The sequence below is a fragment of the Gadus macrocephalus genome, chromosome 17, assembly GCF_031168955.1.
Source record: "Gadus macrocephalus chromosome 17, ASM3116895v1".
Taxonomy (NCBI): domain Eukaryota; kingdom Metazoa; phylum Chordata; class Actinopteri; order Gadiformes; family Gadidae; genus Gadus; species Gadus macrocephalus.
Window position 1 is genome coordinate 7675041 of NC_082398.1, and position 15000 is coordinate 7690040.

At 52.1% G+C, this 15000-nt stretch overlaps 2 protein-coding genes and 1 long non-coding RNA gene across 3 annotated transcripts in view; 1 reads left to right on the top strand and 2 right to left on the bottom strand.

Moving 5' to 3' along the window:
• Positions 1-4643: 4643 nt before the first annotated feature.
• LOC132475444 (E3 ubiquitin-protein ligase Topors-like) lies at positions 4644-8281 on the bottom strand. The gene is given in 6 exon segments (XM_060076584.1): positions 4644-4782; positions 6058-7338; positions 7340-8062; positions 8064-8132; positions 8206-8241; positions 8243-8281. Coding segments are annotated over 5 exon segments (2139 nt in total). The 3' UTR covers positions 4644-4782; positions 6058-6066.
• A 2037-nt stretch (positions 8282-10318) lies between these two features.
• On the top strand, positions 10319-11210 carry LOC132475445 (uncharacterized). Its single transcript, XR_009529917.1, has 3 exons — positions 10319-10537; positions 10785-10920; positions 11029-11210. It is a non-coding gene; the product is annotated as an uncharacterized LOC132475445 (long non-coding RNA).
• A 1585-nt stretch (positions 11211-12795) lies between these two features.
• LOC132475441 (atrial natriuretic peptide receptor 1-like) overlaps positions 12796-15000 on the bottom strand; it is a 14675-nt gene continuing 12470 nt past the window's right edge. The window contains 4 exon segments of the mRNA XM_060076580.1: positions 12796-13603; positions 13851-13942; positions 14364-14462; positions 14863-15000. The exon segment at positions 14863-15000 is cut by the window's right edge and continues 15 nt beyond it. Coding sequence (XP_059932563.1) covers positions 13421-13603; positions 13851-13942; positions 14364-14462; positions 14863-15000 — 512 coding nt within the window. The 3' untranslated portion in view covers positions 12796-13420.

Here is a 15000-nt window from a genome sequence, read left to right on the forward strand (position 1 = left end):
ACACACACACACACACCTGAAACACACACATACCCCTGAAACATACACACAATGGGAGCAGGAGGAGGAGGGAGCAGTTTTTTTCTTTGTATAAAGATTTAACAAAAGAAAATCTTTAAAATCTCTGTGTGTCAGAGAGAGAGAGAGAGAGAGAGAGAGAGAGAGAGAGAGAGAGAGAGAGAGAGAGAGAGAGAGAGAGAGAGAGAGAGAGAGAGAGAGAGAGAGAGAGACAGGAATGAGAGAGAGACAACCAGAGAGAGAGACAACCAGAGAGAGAGAATAGTTAGATAGTGAGAGACAGACAAAGAGAGAGAGATGAGAAGAGTTAGAGGGATAGAGGGGGATAGAGGGAGAGGGAGTTAGTGAGAATAATGGACAAAGATGGATGAGAGAGAGATCAAGAGATAGATCAAGGGAGAGATGGAAAGGGAGAGCGAGAGATTGGGAGAGAGAATGTAAACAAAGTGTCTGATGATTGCATCATAGAGTACTCAGAGCATTGAGAGCTGTGTGCATGTGAATGTGTATGTGAATGTAAGGGTGTGTGTGTGTGTATGTGTGTGTGTGTGTGTGTGTGTGTGTGTGTGTGTGTGTGTGTGTGTGTGAGTGTGTGTGTGGGTGTGTGTGTGTGTGTGTGTGTGTGTGTGTGTGTGTGTGTGTGTGTGTGTGGGTTTTGTGTGTGCCAGAGAAAGAGACTGAGGCAGAGGAAGGTAGAGCAGCCATTAAAATGTTTTTGTGTGCATGCATGCATCAAAGATGGCACCTCCATCGGTGTGTGTGTGTGTGTGTGTGTGTTGTAGTGGTGTATCCATCATACAGAAGAGAGAGACTACCTCCCTCTCTCCATGACGACCCTGCCGTGTTGCCTGGCAACAGTGGTAACAATGGAAGCTGGTGCTGGTGTTGTGGAAGGTGGGCGGAGCCTATGCTTCCTGTTCATCTCTGATTTCCATGACAGCGAGACAGAGAGAGAGCGAGAGCGAGAGATTATTCATATGTGAAATACAGCAGCAGCAGAGAGAGAGAGGGGGGAGGATGAGACGGAGAGGAAGGCAGAGAAAGGGTGAGAGAGAGAAACAGAGAGGGATAAGACAATGTGAGAGTGAGACGGAGACGAAGGGGAGGAGGGGGGCTGCCATCTTGGAAGTGTCATCTTGCTCTACTCCCCATTCTGTCCATCTTCCTTCTTCTACAAATCCTACCATCCTTCCACTTAAAGCCCCAGCCCTGTTGGTATGCGTGTGTGTGTGTGTGTGTGTGTGTGTGTGTGTGTGTGTGTGCGGGCATGCCAGTGCGTGTGTGGGCCAGTGTGTGTGTGTGTTTGTGTGCGTGTCGGTGTGTGTGTAATAGCCATTTAATTAGACCCTGATTGTCTTAATTAGTGTGGAAACACCAGACCTCTCTCTCTCTAGGGCCTCTCTTTTCTCACGCTCCCCCCCCCTCCTCCCTTCCTCCCCCTCCCTCCCTCCCTCTCTCTCTTCTCCCCATAACCTCTAGAGACTCATTATGTTTGGTTTCCTCCTGATGGAGAGGGGAAAGGAGGAGCGAAGAGGAGATGGGAGAGGAGAGTAAAGGAAAGGAGAGGAGACGAGAGGAAGGGATGGCAAAGGGAGAGGAGGAGAGGAGACGAGAGGAAGGGATGGCAAAGGGTGAGGAGACGAGAGAGGAGACGAGAGGAAGGGATGGCAAAGGGAGAGGAGGAGAGGAGACGAGAGGAAGGGATGGCAAAGAGAGAGGAGACGAGAGGAAGGGATGGCAAAGGGAGAGGAGAGGAGGAGAGAAGGAGATACAAGAGTGGCGAGAAGGGGAGATGAGTAGAATAAAAGACAGGAGAGAGGAAACACTGAGGTGGAGAACATGGAGCCTATAGCCTAGTGGTTAGGGTGTTGGTCGCACAGCAAGAAGGCTGTGGGTTAGATAAAAGACGTGTACAGAGATGTAAATCCTGCCTAAGTTCCTAGCCACCTGAGTGACACTCAGCTCCAGGAAATAGACTTGCCACCACTAAATGGCGACTTAGTGCAGAAAGGCCTGGGACAAGTTTTATAATCATTATATACTATATATACGTGTATATTAACAACGAACGTCTGAATCTCCCAAGTTCAACTGAAGCCCTTTAGGATACGCTGTAAATTGGAGAAGCAGGTCTTTGGTTCCCCCTGGTGTCCAAACAAATGGAGTGCATCCATGTTTGTATATATATATATAAATAATTTATATACTTACGTATATATATATATATGCATGTGTCACACATGTATAACATAAAATATTCTTATATAAATATTCAAACGTATATTGTATATATATATATATATATATATATATATACATAATGCATACACATTTTAAATAAATACATTTTAGCAAATAGACACAGCCAATATAGACAACAGAGACAATATGATTCCGTCCAAAACATTTATTCTGCTCATTATTTGTTCTTCCACACACACACGCGCACACACACACACCGGTGGTTAGTGTGGGTGACCCCCAACCAGACACAACGCTCTTATTTTGAAGGAGCTGAGTGACTGAAATGTTGTTAGGCCTCTGGACACGGAGGAAGTCTTCCTAGAAGATACGGCACAGATCCCACGACAGTTTGGTCAGAAGAACTCGGCTCGACTGCAATCATTTCTTCTTTATCATCATCATCATCTTTTTGATTCATACATCATGATTGGCTGAACCTGCTGTCAATCTCTACCCAGAATGGTCAAAAAAAGAACATCATTAAATAGTGGACCACATTTCCCTTTCACATGTCCCCACACACACACACACACACACACACACACACACACACACACACACACACACACACACACACACACACACACACACACACACACACACACACACACACACACACACACACACACACACACACACACACACACTACAGTACGGAATGAAAAGTGATAATTCATATAAAATTCCTCATTGTTCAGTTTGAAACCAGTCGGTTATAATTTGTGAGTGCACAACACACGCCTACTCCATATGGAAGTCAGTGATGTGTGTGTGTTTGGCGGCACCAGAAACGCACGCCGGCCCCACAGTTTGCTGAAGTTTTAAACACTCCTGCCCGGGACCCCTGTCGGAGGTCCCGCTCTGAGAGGGGGCGGGGCTTAATGAAGGGGAGGCGGAGCTCTCCCGGTCTGGGCGGAGCTTATCTGCTGAGGCGTTGACAACGCCGTTAACAACCGGCGAGGTCACAGCGGGGGGCGGGGCTTCAGAAGAGGAAGACAGGGCGGGGGGGTTCGATGAACCGACTGGAAGCGATGAGGCGGTCTGATCGGCGGCCGCTTCCTGTTTGGGGGCCGTCTCATTCAGTGGCAGTGGAGTCCATTCAAGGGGGCGTGGCCTGTCGAGTGGGCGTGGCAAAGCGGGCTGGTGTGTCCATTCAAGGCGTCTGTGGTCACTGAGTGGGCGGGGCTTGGTCCATTCCAGCAGGCCCGTCTCAACGGGCTGGCACATCTCCTCGAGGGGGTGGTCCCATTTGAGGGGGCGTTTCCCATCAAGGAGGCGTGTCTCTGGGAAGGGGCCGGGATCACAGAGTGGGCGTGTCCATTCCAGTGGGCGCGTCTGATCGGGGGCAGGCGTCTCAGAGGTGTGGGGAAGATCTGCAAGGGGGGCCGGAGGGGGGGCCGTGAGGCCACTACCCTCCTCCACCTTCCCCATGGTCCTCTTCCTCCTTCTGCTCTTCGTCCCAGGCCAGGGGAGGGGTATGCGGGAGTTCTGGCCGCACCCGCCGGGGTTCAGCTGGGCGATCTCGTCCAGGATGGTCGCTAGGAGACGGCTTTCGTCTCCGTCGCTGGCCCCTCCCTCGTCTTCCGCCTTCCTCTTCTCCCCCCGCCTCTCTCCCTCCCGCTCGTCGTCGTCGTCGTCGTTCTCGTCCTCGTCCTCGTCGTCGCTGATATCCACCGCCAGCACGTCCGAGGCCTTTGATTGGTGGTTGGCCTCCGTGTCCGAGCCATCGGATCCTCGGGCCAGGATGTTGACCGGCAGCTCGCCGACGTCGGCTCCGAGGCCGACGCCCACTCTGCCCGGCTCCACCGACCGCAGGGCGGGGAGGTCGCAGGCGGAGAAGTCTATTGGCTGACGGACGGCGAGTTCCGAGAACACGGGGAGGCGGTTGCCGTGGCCGCCGTCGTCGGGACTACTTTGGCTGTCGATGGTGATGACCACGGGAGAGCTGAGACAAACACAACAACACACAAGGTTGTCATAGAGCCCGTCTGTCTTTGTCTTTGAGGTACAAAACACCAGGAAAAAAGCATAACCACGATTATTTGGTCAATATTGAAATGTTGTTTGAAAACATGATGCATTTATTCAGCATTTCTCTCAAAAAAAAAAACTATGAAAAGGAGAGCTTTGAATCTTCCCCTTAAAAAAATACAAAATATGTTCATAAAAAAAATAAATCGAATCTAAAATAACGTCCAAATAAATATGTTTCAAACATTTCATGAAATTAAGATAAAAAATCGGATTCATTGCACAGCCCTACACCACGCATTATGACTCTTCCTCCCCATCCCCCCCGCCGCCTCTCTCTTTCGGTGGTCTCAAACGCGTCAACGCGGGGAGGGGGTCCTCAGAGTGCGCCCGCCGTACCTGTTGTGCAGATGCTTCCTGTGGGGGCGTCTCTTCTTCCGCCGCTGGTTCCCAGAGGGGGCGCAGGGGCCCAGCTTCCCCTCGTAGATGATCTCCACGCTGGGGCTGCGGTGGCCACCGTCCCCGTCCCCCCTACTGCTGCTGCTGCTGCTGCTGGGGAGCAGAGGGGAGAACAGTCACGTGGAGGTCCTGTACAGCAGGACCGCCTGTACAGTAGGACCGCCTGTACAGCAGGACCGCCTGTACAGCAGGACCGCCTGTACAGCAGGACCACCTGTACAGCAGGACCGCCTGTACAGCAGGACCACCTGTACAGTAGGACCGCCTGTACAGCAGGACCGCCTGTACAGTAGGACCGCCTGTACAGCAGGACCACCTGTACAGTAGGACCACCTGTACAGCAGGACCACCTGTACAGTAGGACCGCCTGTACAGTAGGACCGCCTGTACAGCAGGACCGCCTGTACAGTAGGACCGCCTGTACAGTAGGACCGCCTGTACAGCAGGACCGCCTGTACAGTAGGACCGCCTGTACAGTAGGACCGCCTGTACAGCAACACCGCCTGTACAGCAACACCGCCTGTACAGCAACACCGCCTGTACAGCAACACCGCCTGTACAGTAGGACCACCTGTACAGTAACACCCAGTGTTTCCCACACATTGACGAGACTATGGCGCCCCGCCATAGTCTAATTTCGGCCGCCATAGTCTCTGCGTGCACATGATTTTTTATTTTTTTATTATTATTATTATTATTTATTTTTTTTGCTCAGGCGAAGTTCGTGTTGCTCTCATTGGGATTGCATGAGAGCACGAAGTTCGGCTGTCTGCCTGCGACTGACAGCCGACTGACAGCCCCCCCCCCCCCCCCCCCCCCCCCCCCTAGGTCCTTCAAAGTAACTATTCCTGGTCTAAATCAATATTGCGGGTCAGAGAGCTGCACTAAACTTATTAGATCTAAGACGATATGGCCAAAAATGTGTGTACTTATGTTGACCAAGGTCGATACTGCCATCCATGCATACATATTTAATAATAATAATGTTCAATTGAGTGTTTTAAGAGTGCTCTCCTTAGGACAGAAGCCTGGAACCCAGAAGGTTGACCATGGTTGATACGCGCTCTGTTGAGCGCAGTAGTACGCCCTCCACACCGTTGGTCATGGATAGGGGAAGGGGCTGGAGACACGAGTCCACCACATGCGTTTGGTTCCCCTGCTGTACCATTGGCGTTTGTGTCGTTTTTATGTAGGTAGAGTAAAACTGACTCAGGGATAACTGTAAAGAAAATAAACCTCACACATTCAACATCGTTACCGCGGAAGATTTGATCGTTTAAAATACCGTTTTAATCGCCCAGCCTTAATTATTATCATCATGAGATTATCGATTGTTATAATGATTGGTCTCCTGAGCGGGCTTACCTCTGGTCCTCACAGACACTGTTGTGCTTGTGTGCGTCCCTCCTTCTCTCCCGCTCCCTCCGCCTCCCCCTCTCTCTCCCCCTCTTCTCCACCCTCTTCTCTTCTCCTCCTCCTCCTCTCTCCTCGTCTCCACGGCGACCAGAGCCGGGCCTCCAGGTGGGGTCCCCGTCCTCGTCCAGGTGCCGGCTCTTGTACTTCCTCTTGCCCCCGGGCTTGTCGCTGTGGCGCTGGGGGGGGGGGGCAGGGGGGGGAGGAGGAGGAGGGGGGCGTGGGCCGCCGGGCGTGGGGGCACCCCCAGCCCACGGCGTCGGGGCTGGAGGCCGAGCGGGGGAGGGAGCTGCTGGAGGAGCGCGAGCGGGGGCAGTCCAGGCCGGAGTAGACGGCGGTGTAGAGCGAGGGGCGCTCCCTCTCCCCGCTCGCCGTCTTCCTCCTCCTCCTCTTCTTCCTCCGCCTCCTCCCGCCCTCCCAGCCGCCGGGGGAGTGCGGGGGCGGCCGGCCGCCTCTCTCCGGCGGGCGGGGCGAGCCGGAGCTGCAGGACCACGCGGGCGGGGGGGAGCCCGGCGGGGAGGTGGGGGCCGGGTGCGCGGGTCTCTCCGTGCTGGAGGAGGAGGGGGGCGTGGAGGCCGGGAGGAGGAGGAGGGAGGGGAGCGCCTCCTCCTTGGGGGGCTTGTCCCGCGGCTCCTCCTCCGTGTCCGAGGAGAGCTGCACCAGCTCCGGCGTGCGCTCCGCCATGGGCTTCACGTAGCCCACGATCAGACACTCCTCCTCCACGCCGCCGCCGCCCGCCGCCGGCGAGGGCGGGGCCGCGGGCTCGGCCGTGGAGTAGGAGGGCCCGGGGGTGTCCTCGTCCCACGTGGCGAGGCTGAGGAGGCCGGCCGTCCCGTCCGCCGCCGCCTCCTCCCCCTCCGAGATGGCAATGACGGAGCTGTGGGCGGAGCTGCTGAGGCGGCGGGCCGGCGAGGCGCGGGCGTCGGGCCCGAGGGGCTCGTACACGGCCTGGGCGTCGTAGCGCTCCATGCTGAGCGCCGAGCGGGCGAAGGCGGCCAGCTCGTGCAGGAAGTGCTGGGTGCGCGCCAGCAGGAAGGGCCGCAGCTCGTCCTCCAGGCCGTGCGTGCGCTCCAGGCCGTGGCGCGTGACGCGCGACGTGATGATGCGCTGCACGATGTCCACCAGGGAGCCGTGGGCGCCGTACAGCACCGTCAGCTCCCGCCGCAGCCAGGGCCTCAGGCGGGCCAGCTGCCCGGGGCTCCGCACGAAGCCCTCCGACGACACGTCCTGCGGCGGCGGCTGCTGCTGCTGTTGCCCCCGGGTTACCCAGGAGGGCGCGCACGCCGCTGCGGTAGAGCGCCCGGCGGAACGCCAGCATCTCCCGCTCCCGCAGGCGGCGCGGGGCCCCGCCCTCCAGCTGCACGCGCCGCCGCGCCGCCAGCCGGCTCATCAGTTGGCGGGCCGAGCGGTCGCCGGGGGCGCCGGGCCCCACCGCCCCCCCCACCGCCCCGCCCAGCCCGGCCAGCCCCTCGAACAGAACCCCCCGGTCCCCCGGCTCCTCCCCCCCCGGCGGCGGCGGGGAGTCTGGGGAGTAGGGCGAGGGGAGCGGCGCCGGCGGGAGGGGGAGGCCCGCCGGCGCCTCGGCCCGCCTCTCCCTGGTCCGGCTCCCTCCGCCCCGCCCCCCGGCTCCCCTCTCCCTCCTCCTGGCCCCGCCCGACTCCGGGTCGCCCCGCCTCCTCCGCCTGGTCCTCTGCGGCGGCGGCTCCTCCTCCTCGCCGCCGCCGCCGCCCGCCGCCGCCGCAGCCGCCGCCGCCGCCGTGGCGAAGGCGGTCACCATGGCGACGGTGGCGGCCAGGCTGGCGTTGGTGGGCGGCGGGGGCCTCAGGGTGTACTCCTTGAAGTCGTCGTGGGAGCGCACCGAGTGCAGGATGGAGGTGAAGGCCTGCTTGCAGAGGGGGCACTCGGCCTTGTTGTGGGACCACTCCTGGATGCAGGGGAAGCAGAAGCGGTGCAGGCAAGCGGTCCAGGTAGGCCAGGTTGTTGAAGCGGTCCAGGCAGATGGGACACTTGGAGTCGGGCGACGCCTCCTCGTCCCCCGACGGCGCGGGGGGGGAGGGGGGCTTCTTGTTGCCGCCGCCCGCCCCCCTGGGCTCCGCCCACCTCCACCTCCCGCTCCCCGGGCGTCGCTCCGCTCTCCCCGCCGGCGCACACGCAGCTTCATCTTGGTGGGCGCCATCACCTGCACAAACACACGGCTGAGAGTTACACCCCTGGTATACAGATATCTAACGCACCCGGAGACGGATACACACATATCTAACGCACCCAGAGACAGATACACACATATCTAACGCACCCAGAGACAGATACACACATATCTAACGCACCCAGAGACAGATACACACATATCTAACGCACCCAGAGACAGATACACATATACACACCCAGAGACAGATACACACATATCGAACGCACCAAGAGACAGATACACACAATGGGTACGTCCCTCTCATTTGAAACGTCACTACGCAAACGTGAATATCTTTGCTGGGCAATGGCAAAACTTGTTTGACCATTAAGAAAGACAGATTCTGCTTAGAGCTGAGCTTTAACCTAATTTTTTTCTCTTCCCCAAAAGGCACCTTGAATTGTTTATCAAATCAAGAGCAAGGTCCGCCTTTACGGTTTACTTTATGATGTGCAGCAGTGTTGGTACGGTCCACACCGCCAGATGTCCTTCAGAGGACACCTGTAAAATTGTGTATATACACACTGCGTATCTTTACTTACATGAATCGGAGTCGCCTGTGAACATAATTGTTTCCCTTAATTTCTACAGTGTTCTTTTAATAACTCAAAAGGCCAAACTAACGTTAGAATAGTGGGATCCACCCAACGGTCCGAGTTACCTAAAATTATCCCAGAGCAAATAAGTGATTTGAACATGGTGCAAAAGTTCAGATGTAATCACACGATAGGACTAATTATACACAGAAGCTAATGTGGGTCACGGATCACCAAAAAGGAAAAAAATAACGTTATTAATCTCCATCGAAGATATAATATCATAATTAATGACTTTTTTCAGTCTCCCTCCGCTGACTTCATCCATCGCCACCGTATCCATGTTTGAATTTACCGATTTACTAAATCGAATACAGGTCAGATTTTCTGCTCAGTCGGAACGGAAGGACTTGGGACATGTACTGGGTTTGGGAGTCAACAACAACAACAACCCTCTCCCCAAGACAGTCACACACACACACACACACACACACACACACACACACACACACACACACACACACACACACACACACACACACACACACACCCTTGTTACTATTCTGGGTCAATCCCACTACCAGCCTGGGTCAACCAAACACACATCCTGTTATCCGTCTGTGTCAATGTCCCGTTACCAGTCTATGCTCTTTACATCAATATTATCTTGACCAATCCAGGTTTAAATGACTGAGCTCGGCCGACGGGTATCAAGAGGGAGAACAAAACAAACAGCAGGCATACTGCTGATCCCAGAGCCGGTGTGTCGCTGGTTCTCTGGTGCGAAAAGCGGACTACTACCCAATGACATCTATATCGGTACTAAACGAAGAGACATATCGACGATCCAAAAGTTCGCATATGAGACAATACAGAATAGTAGCCTCAGGATAAAACAGTATAGTAGCATCAGGAGTGCTAACAGTATTAGCTCCCCTCCACCGTACCTTCCTACCGTCTCTCTGGGTCACTCATGCGTCTTCCTCCTCGGGTATACGGATTGTTAATACTATGGATTGCTATTAATATTGGCAACACTCTCCGGGAGGTGAACTTGTGGGCTGTCGACGGCTCCTGGGCGTTCATGGGCTAGAAATAACAGTAAATAGAGTCAACTTTTCACTCGGTGAGCCTAATAAATTGCAGGGAACGACTGGGAGACACCGCAGTGCATTCTGGGATGTGCAGTGCATGCTGGGATACTGGGAGTCCTCTCACGCTCACGAAGAACAACAAGGCAGGACTCAGCATTGCCTCATAGCGGCCTGGAGGAACAAAACGAGGTCTGTATCTTCATCATCATCATACCGCATTTATATTAATACTGGATGTAAATGGGTGTGCCCCGGTTGGATATGATTTAAATCATATTATTGGCGTGCACTGACTTTAATAGAAAGAGTCTCAATACGAGAAAAAGTTCAGGTAAAATGTATCAAATATGAAATAGTATTCATCGTTGTATCAACGTATGTAACCAGGGGTCCGCCAGGGGGCGACACAACACCAACAACGCCACCAAAACTAGTAATCCTCGAATTCTTCATCATCCCGGAGCTGTACTTCCATATTTGAATGACACAATCCAGGGTTTCTCTGCCATTCGGTGGTCGAATGAGTAAACCATTGAGCTAGTTAATATTATTGGGTTATTTAATCAGGAGTCATGATTCTAAGCAGCAGATCTCTAGAGAGAGTCTTCTCCTTTGTAAGCATCACCTAGCCTAATTTTGTGTTTGTCTGCGACTAGAACAGTACATGAGTTAAAGCTACTGTGGCTGTTCGTGAAACTGAATGTTGTGTTGTGAATCATCATATCTTCATGTTGTTACTGCTTGGGATCGCTAGGGTGGATTATTATGGTGTGGGAAGAACAAGTTGTGTCGCCTGGAAACCCTCTTGCATGCTCGTGGTGTATTAGGGGATATAATCGGTGTGTCGTGTCCCGGTCATAGGTCCTGCTGGCCCTGGTGGTCTTGTCCTGGTCCTATGTAATCTACGCTAGCCGGGTCGCTGCCCGCTGGCAGCTGGAGAGCCGGGACCAGGTCTCCCTGTAATCGGTGACCGGGTCCAGCGCGCACCGTCGATACGGTGGGTCTCGTAGCTTTATAGAAATAACATCTACTATGTCTCTAAGTTGTCCAGGTTAGACCGCGCTGGAATTAATGTAGGCTACAATATATTTCTCTCTCTCTCCAGATCCGGAAGCCTGGGTGTGGGATGAACCATCCAGGACTGGAAGGAAATCTCCGTTCCACCAAAACCCTGCTGAACACTTTACCACAAGAAACACTTTCATAAACACTTTTGCATTTGTTTTAAATAATACTTATTTTGGAGAGTTATTTGAACAAATGCAATAAATAAAGGGGGAAGTGAGAGTCTGTGCTTTATTAATTAATTTTTTGGATGTAGTCTGGATCAGGTCAGAGGTTGGTCTGAGCTTTGGTCCAGATTTTCAAGCTTAGTTCAAAGATGTTCGTCTCCATGCCGACTGCATCCAAAGACCTGAGGAACTATTTGGGACCAGGTGAACCTTAGATCTATTATTTGACCGGTGTTTGTCTGTCTGTGTCCATGTGTCTGTGTTTGTATGTGTTAGTGATGATGGAGGGATGTTTACACACAGTTAATTAGAACTGCTTTGATGTGTGGACATGTGTGTGTGTGTGTGTGTCCCCTTATATGTAAATCCTCCTAATAGAATGAGTAAAGCAGATGAGAGGGAAACATCTTTTGTTGTTCTGTACTGTGAACACGCATTTCATTAGGCAAAGCACTCGCTCTCTTCTTTCATTCACAAAGACACATCTCAGCAGCACATTGTCATCACACTACATAACCACCTCATCGCAACCGTGTGGTGTGTGTGTGTGTGCGTGTGTTTGTGTGTGAGAGAGAGTGTGTTGACTCATCTGCACGAGTGGAATGAATTCAATCACAGATGCAGATGGCAGCCCTAGATTCACACACACACATTTTATTTTGCAGTATCACATTAAGATTTAAAATCGATGGCTCTATTACAATGAGTTAATAGATCATAATCTTTAGCTTTCAACTGAAATTTCTTATATTGAATCATAGTTTATTAATCCGTTTTAATTAAATGTGCAATATAGAACGATAGTTTATGGATCTATACTAAATGTTTTTATGAAATGTCTTGAACGGAATTTTATTGATCCTTATTACATTTCTTTACGAAAGGTCTAATATGCTAATGTATTTGACTGATCTATCTTGAATGTTTTAATTAAATGTCACATATTGAACGATAGTTTAATGATCAATATTGAGAAATGCGCATTCACTAACAGTGGTGCACTCTATTTTGTTTCACGTATTAAATATGAATTTATTAACACTTAACCCTCTCCTCCTCCCTTCCAACTAACTTTCACCTCCTCCTCTCTCTATTCCTTACCCTAATCTTCTCTCCTCATTCTGTCCCCCGTTTCTGTTCCTACCCTCTCCTCTTCACCTAATCCTCTCCTCGTCTTCTCTCTACTCTCTGCTCCTCTTCCTCTCCTCTCATGTTGGAGAGGATTCTCAGACCATCTGTGTGACCATCTTCCCCACTTCTCTCTCCCCCCTCCTTCAGTCTATTTAATCTCCCCTCCTCTCCTTTTCCTCTTCACTACTATCCCCTGAACATTATGTCTCCTCTCCTTCTCCGCTCTTGCGTTCCTCTCCTCCTCCTTCCCTCTCCTCCACCCTCTCTTCTCCTCTCCTCTCTCACCTCCCCTCTCTTCTCCTCTCCTCTTTTCCTCTCACCTCCCCTCTCTTCCCCTCTCCTCCTCTCCTCCCTTCCTCTCACCTCTCCTTTCTCCCTCCCCCCCACTCATCCCCTCTCTCCGGAGTCTCCTTCCTCTCCCCCCCTCCATCCAGTGTTGCCAGATCTGTCTGGAACTCGGACCCAATCTGGCAAGACTGCTCAGGATCGATATCGGTATGGAGTCTGAGTTGCAGAGAAAATACATTTATTAGCTTGAGCAGTTTTACATCCCCCTCGCCATGACAGGCCATGGGTTTGGCTGCTAAAACACACAATACGCTAATACAGATAATCTCCATCAATGCACCCACATCACGCATGACACCTGGTTATACAAGTCCAACATCCTAACACCTCGATGATCTGATTGGTTATTGCCGGCCAACTGTGATGAATGAATACACGACTCCAACATGTTCAAAATGGTTCAAAATGCTGTAACCTGTTGTTCTAACTGGTTATTAACGGTTATACCTGGTTATGACTGATTGTAACAACAAGATTTTGTAAGTATGTTTTATGATCCAAGCAATACAAGTATATTTCAAGTTACTGATCAGCTAACCACATTTATATTGACCCATAACCACTACTCTTTGTAGCAGTCTGTGCACCCCTAGGAGGTCACAGTAAGCATGTGGTTGGATTCAGAGTGATAACTCTGTATCTAGTTAACGGTTCTCAAGCGTTCTCTAAAGACCAGGTTCTTCTTACGTCTCCCACGTCGGATCAACGGGGGAACGAGGCGATCTAACGTGTTTCTACAGAGAGCCACGCGGCCCTGAGCGACGACATCATCACCGAGGTCAGGGGTCACTCTGGGCTGAGGAGGACGTCGCCGTTCACGCTGCCCGGGATGGAGCCCAGCAGGTCTCTCTCACCCTCCATGTCCCCGAGCCCGGGCTCGGCAGGGCGAGGGTTGCCGGGGGCGACAGTCTTGTAGCGCAGGTCACCTTGTTTCCCCTCCAGCCAATAGGTGACCATGTCTCCCTTGCCCTGACAGACAGACAGGCAGAGGGACAGACAGACAGGAAGTGAGACAGACAGGCAGACAGATGGACAGGCAGAGAGAGAGAGAGACAGACATGCAGAGAGACAGATAGAGAAACAGGCAGGCAGACATATAGGAAGACAGTCAGGCAGTCAGGCAGACAGAGAGACCCCCAGTCACTCTCCCAGTATAACCAGTGTAAAATGTCAGATATGGAGGTGGACACGTTGTGGTGAGTGGTGGACCACAGACCTTGACCTGCTGAACTCCTCTGCAGTGCAGGACGTAGCCTCCAACCTCCTCCAGCAGGAAGAACACACTGGAGCTGCACTGCACCTTCAGAGCTGCACACACCAAGCATTAGCATCACATACAGCCATCTAAACCCATGATATCCCCTCCTTAGCATTAGCATCACATACAGCCATCTAAACCCATGATATCCCCTCCTTAGCATTAGCATCACATGCAGCCATCGAAACCCATGATATCCCCTCCTTAGCATTAGCATCACATACAGCCATCTAAACCCATGATATCCCCTCCTTAACATTAGCATCACATACAGCCATCTAAACCCATGATATCCCCTCCTTAGCATTAGCATCTCAGAGCCATACATCAAAATTACTTCCTTAGCGTTAGCATCTCATACACCCATCCAAACCCATGCCATCACTTTCCTAGCATTAGCATCTGACTCAGGCAGCTCACTATAACCATTGCCTATGATGTTGTTTCTGAGCTTTCGTAGCGCATTGTTACCTTCGCTGGTGGACTCCATCCTGGAGGCCGTGTTGACGGTGTCTCCAAACAGACAGTAGCGCGGCATCTTGGTCCCCACCACTCCTGCTACGACTGGTCCTAGAGATAGATATAGGCAGATCTATACAGACAGATCTATGTAGACCACTTAGTCGCCCCTTCTGCTGCTACTACTGGTGTCATAGAATGATAGAGCTGGATAGGTTGATAAAGCAAGATATGGGAGGTGTATAGGATATATAGGTAGATATAGCTAGTTATGGCATATACATATGCCTTTACCTAGCTATATCTATCTATATGCCCTATATACCTCCTTTATATAGCTTGATCTACCTATTTATATAAATAGATAATTAGAAATAAATATAAATAGATATAGGTATATACAGTATAGACATGTGTGTGTGTGTGTGTGTGTGTGTGTGTGTGTGTGTGTGTGTGTGTGTGTGTGTGTGTGTGTGTGTGTGTGTGTGTGTGTGTGTGTGTGTGTGTGTACCAGCGTGGATCCCAGCTCGTATCTGTAGCTGTGTGTTGGGTTTATGAGGGATCCTGAAGGTTTTGCAGACGGAGACCAGGTCCAGAGCCATGCTGGAGATCTCTGCAGCGTGGAGGATCCCGTTAGCACTGGGGACCC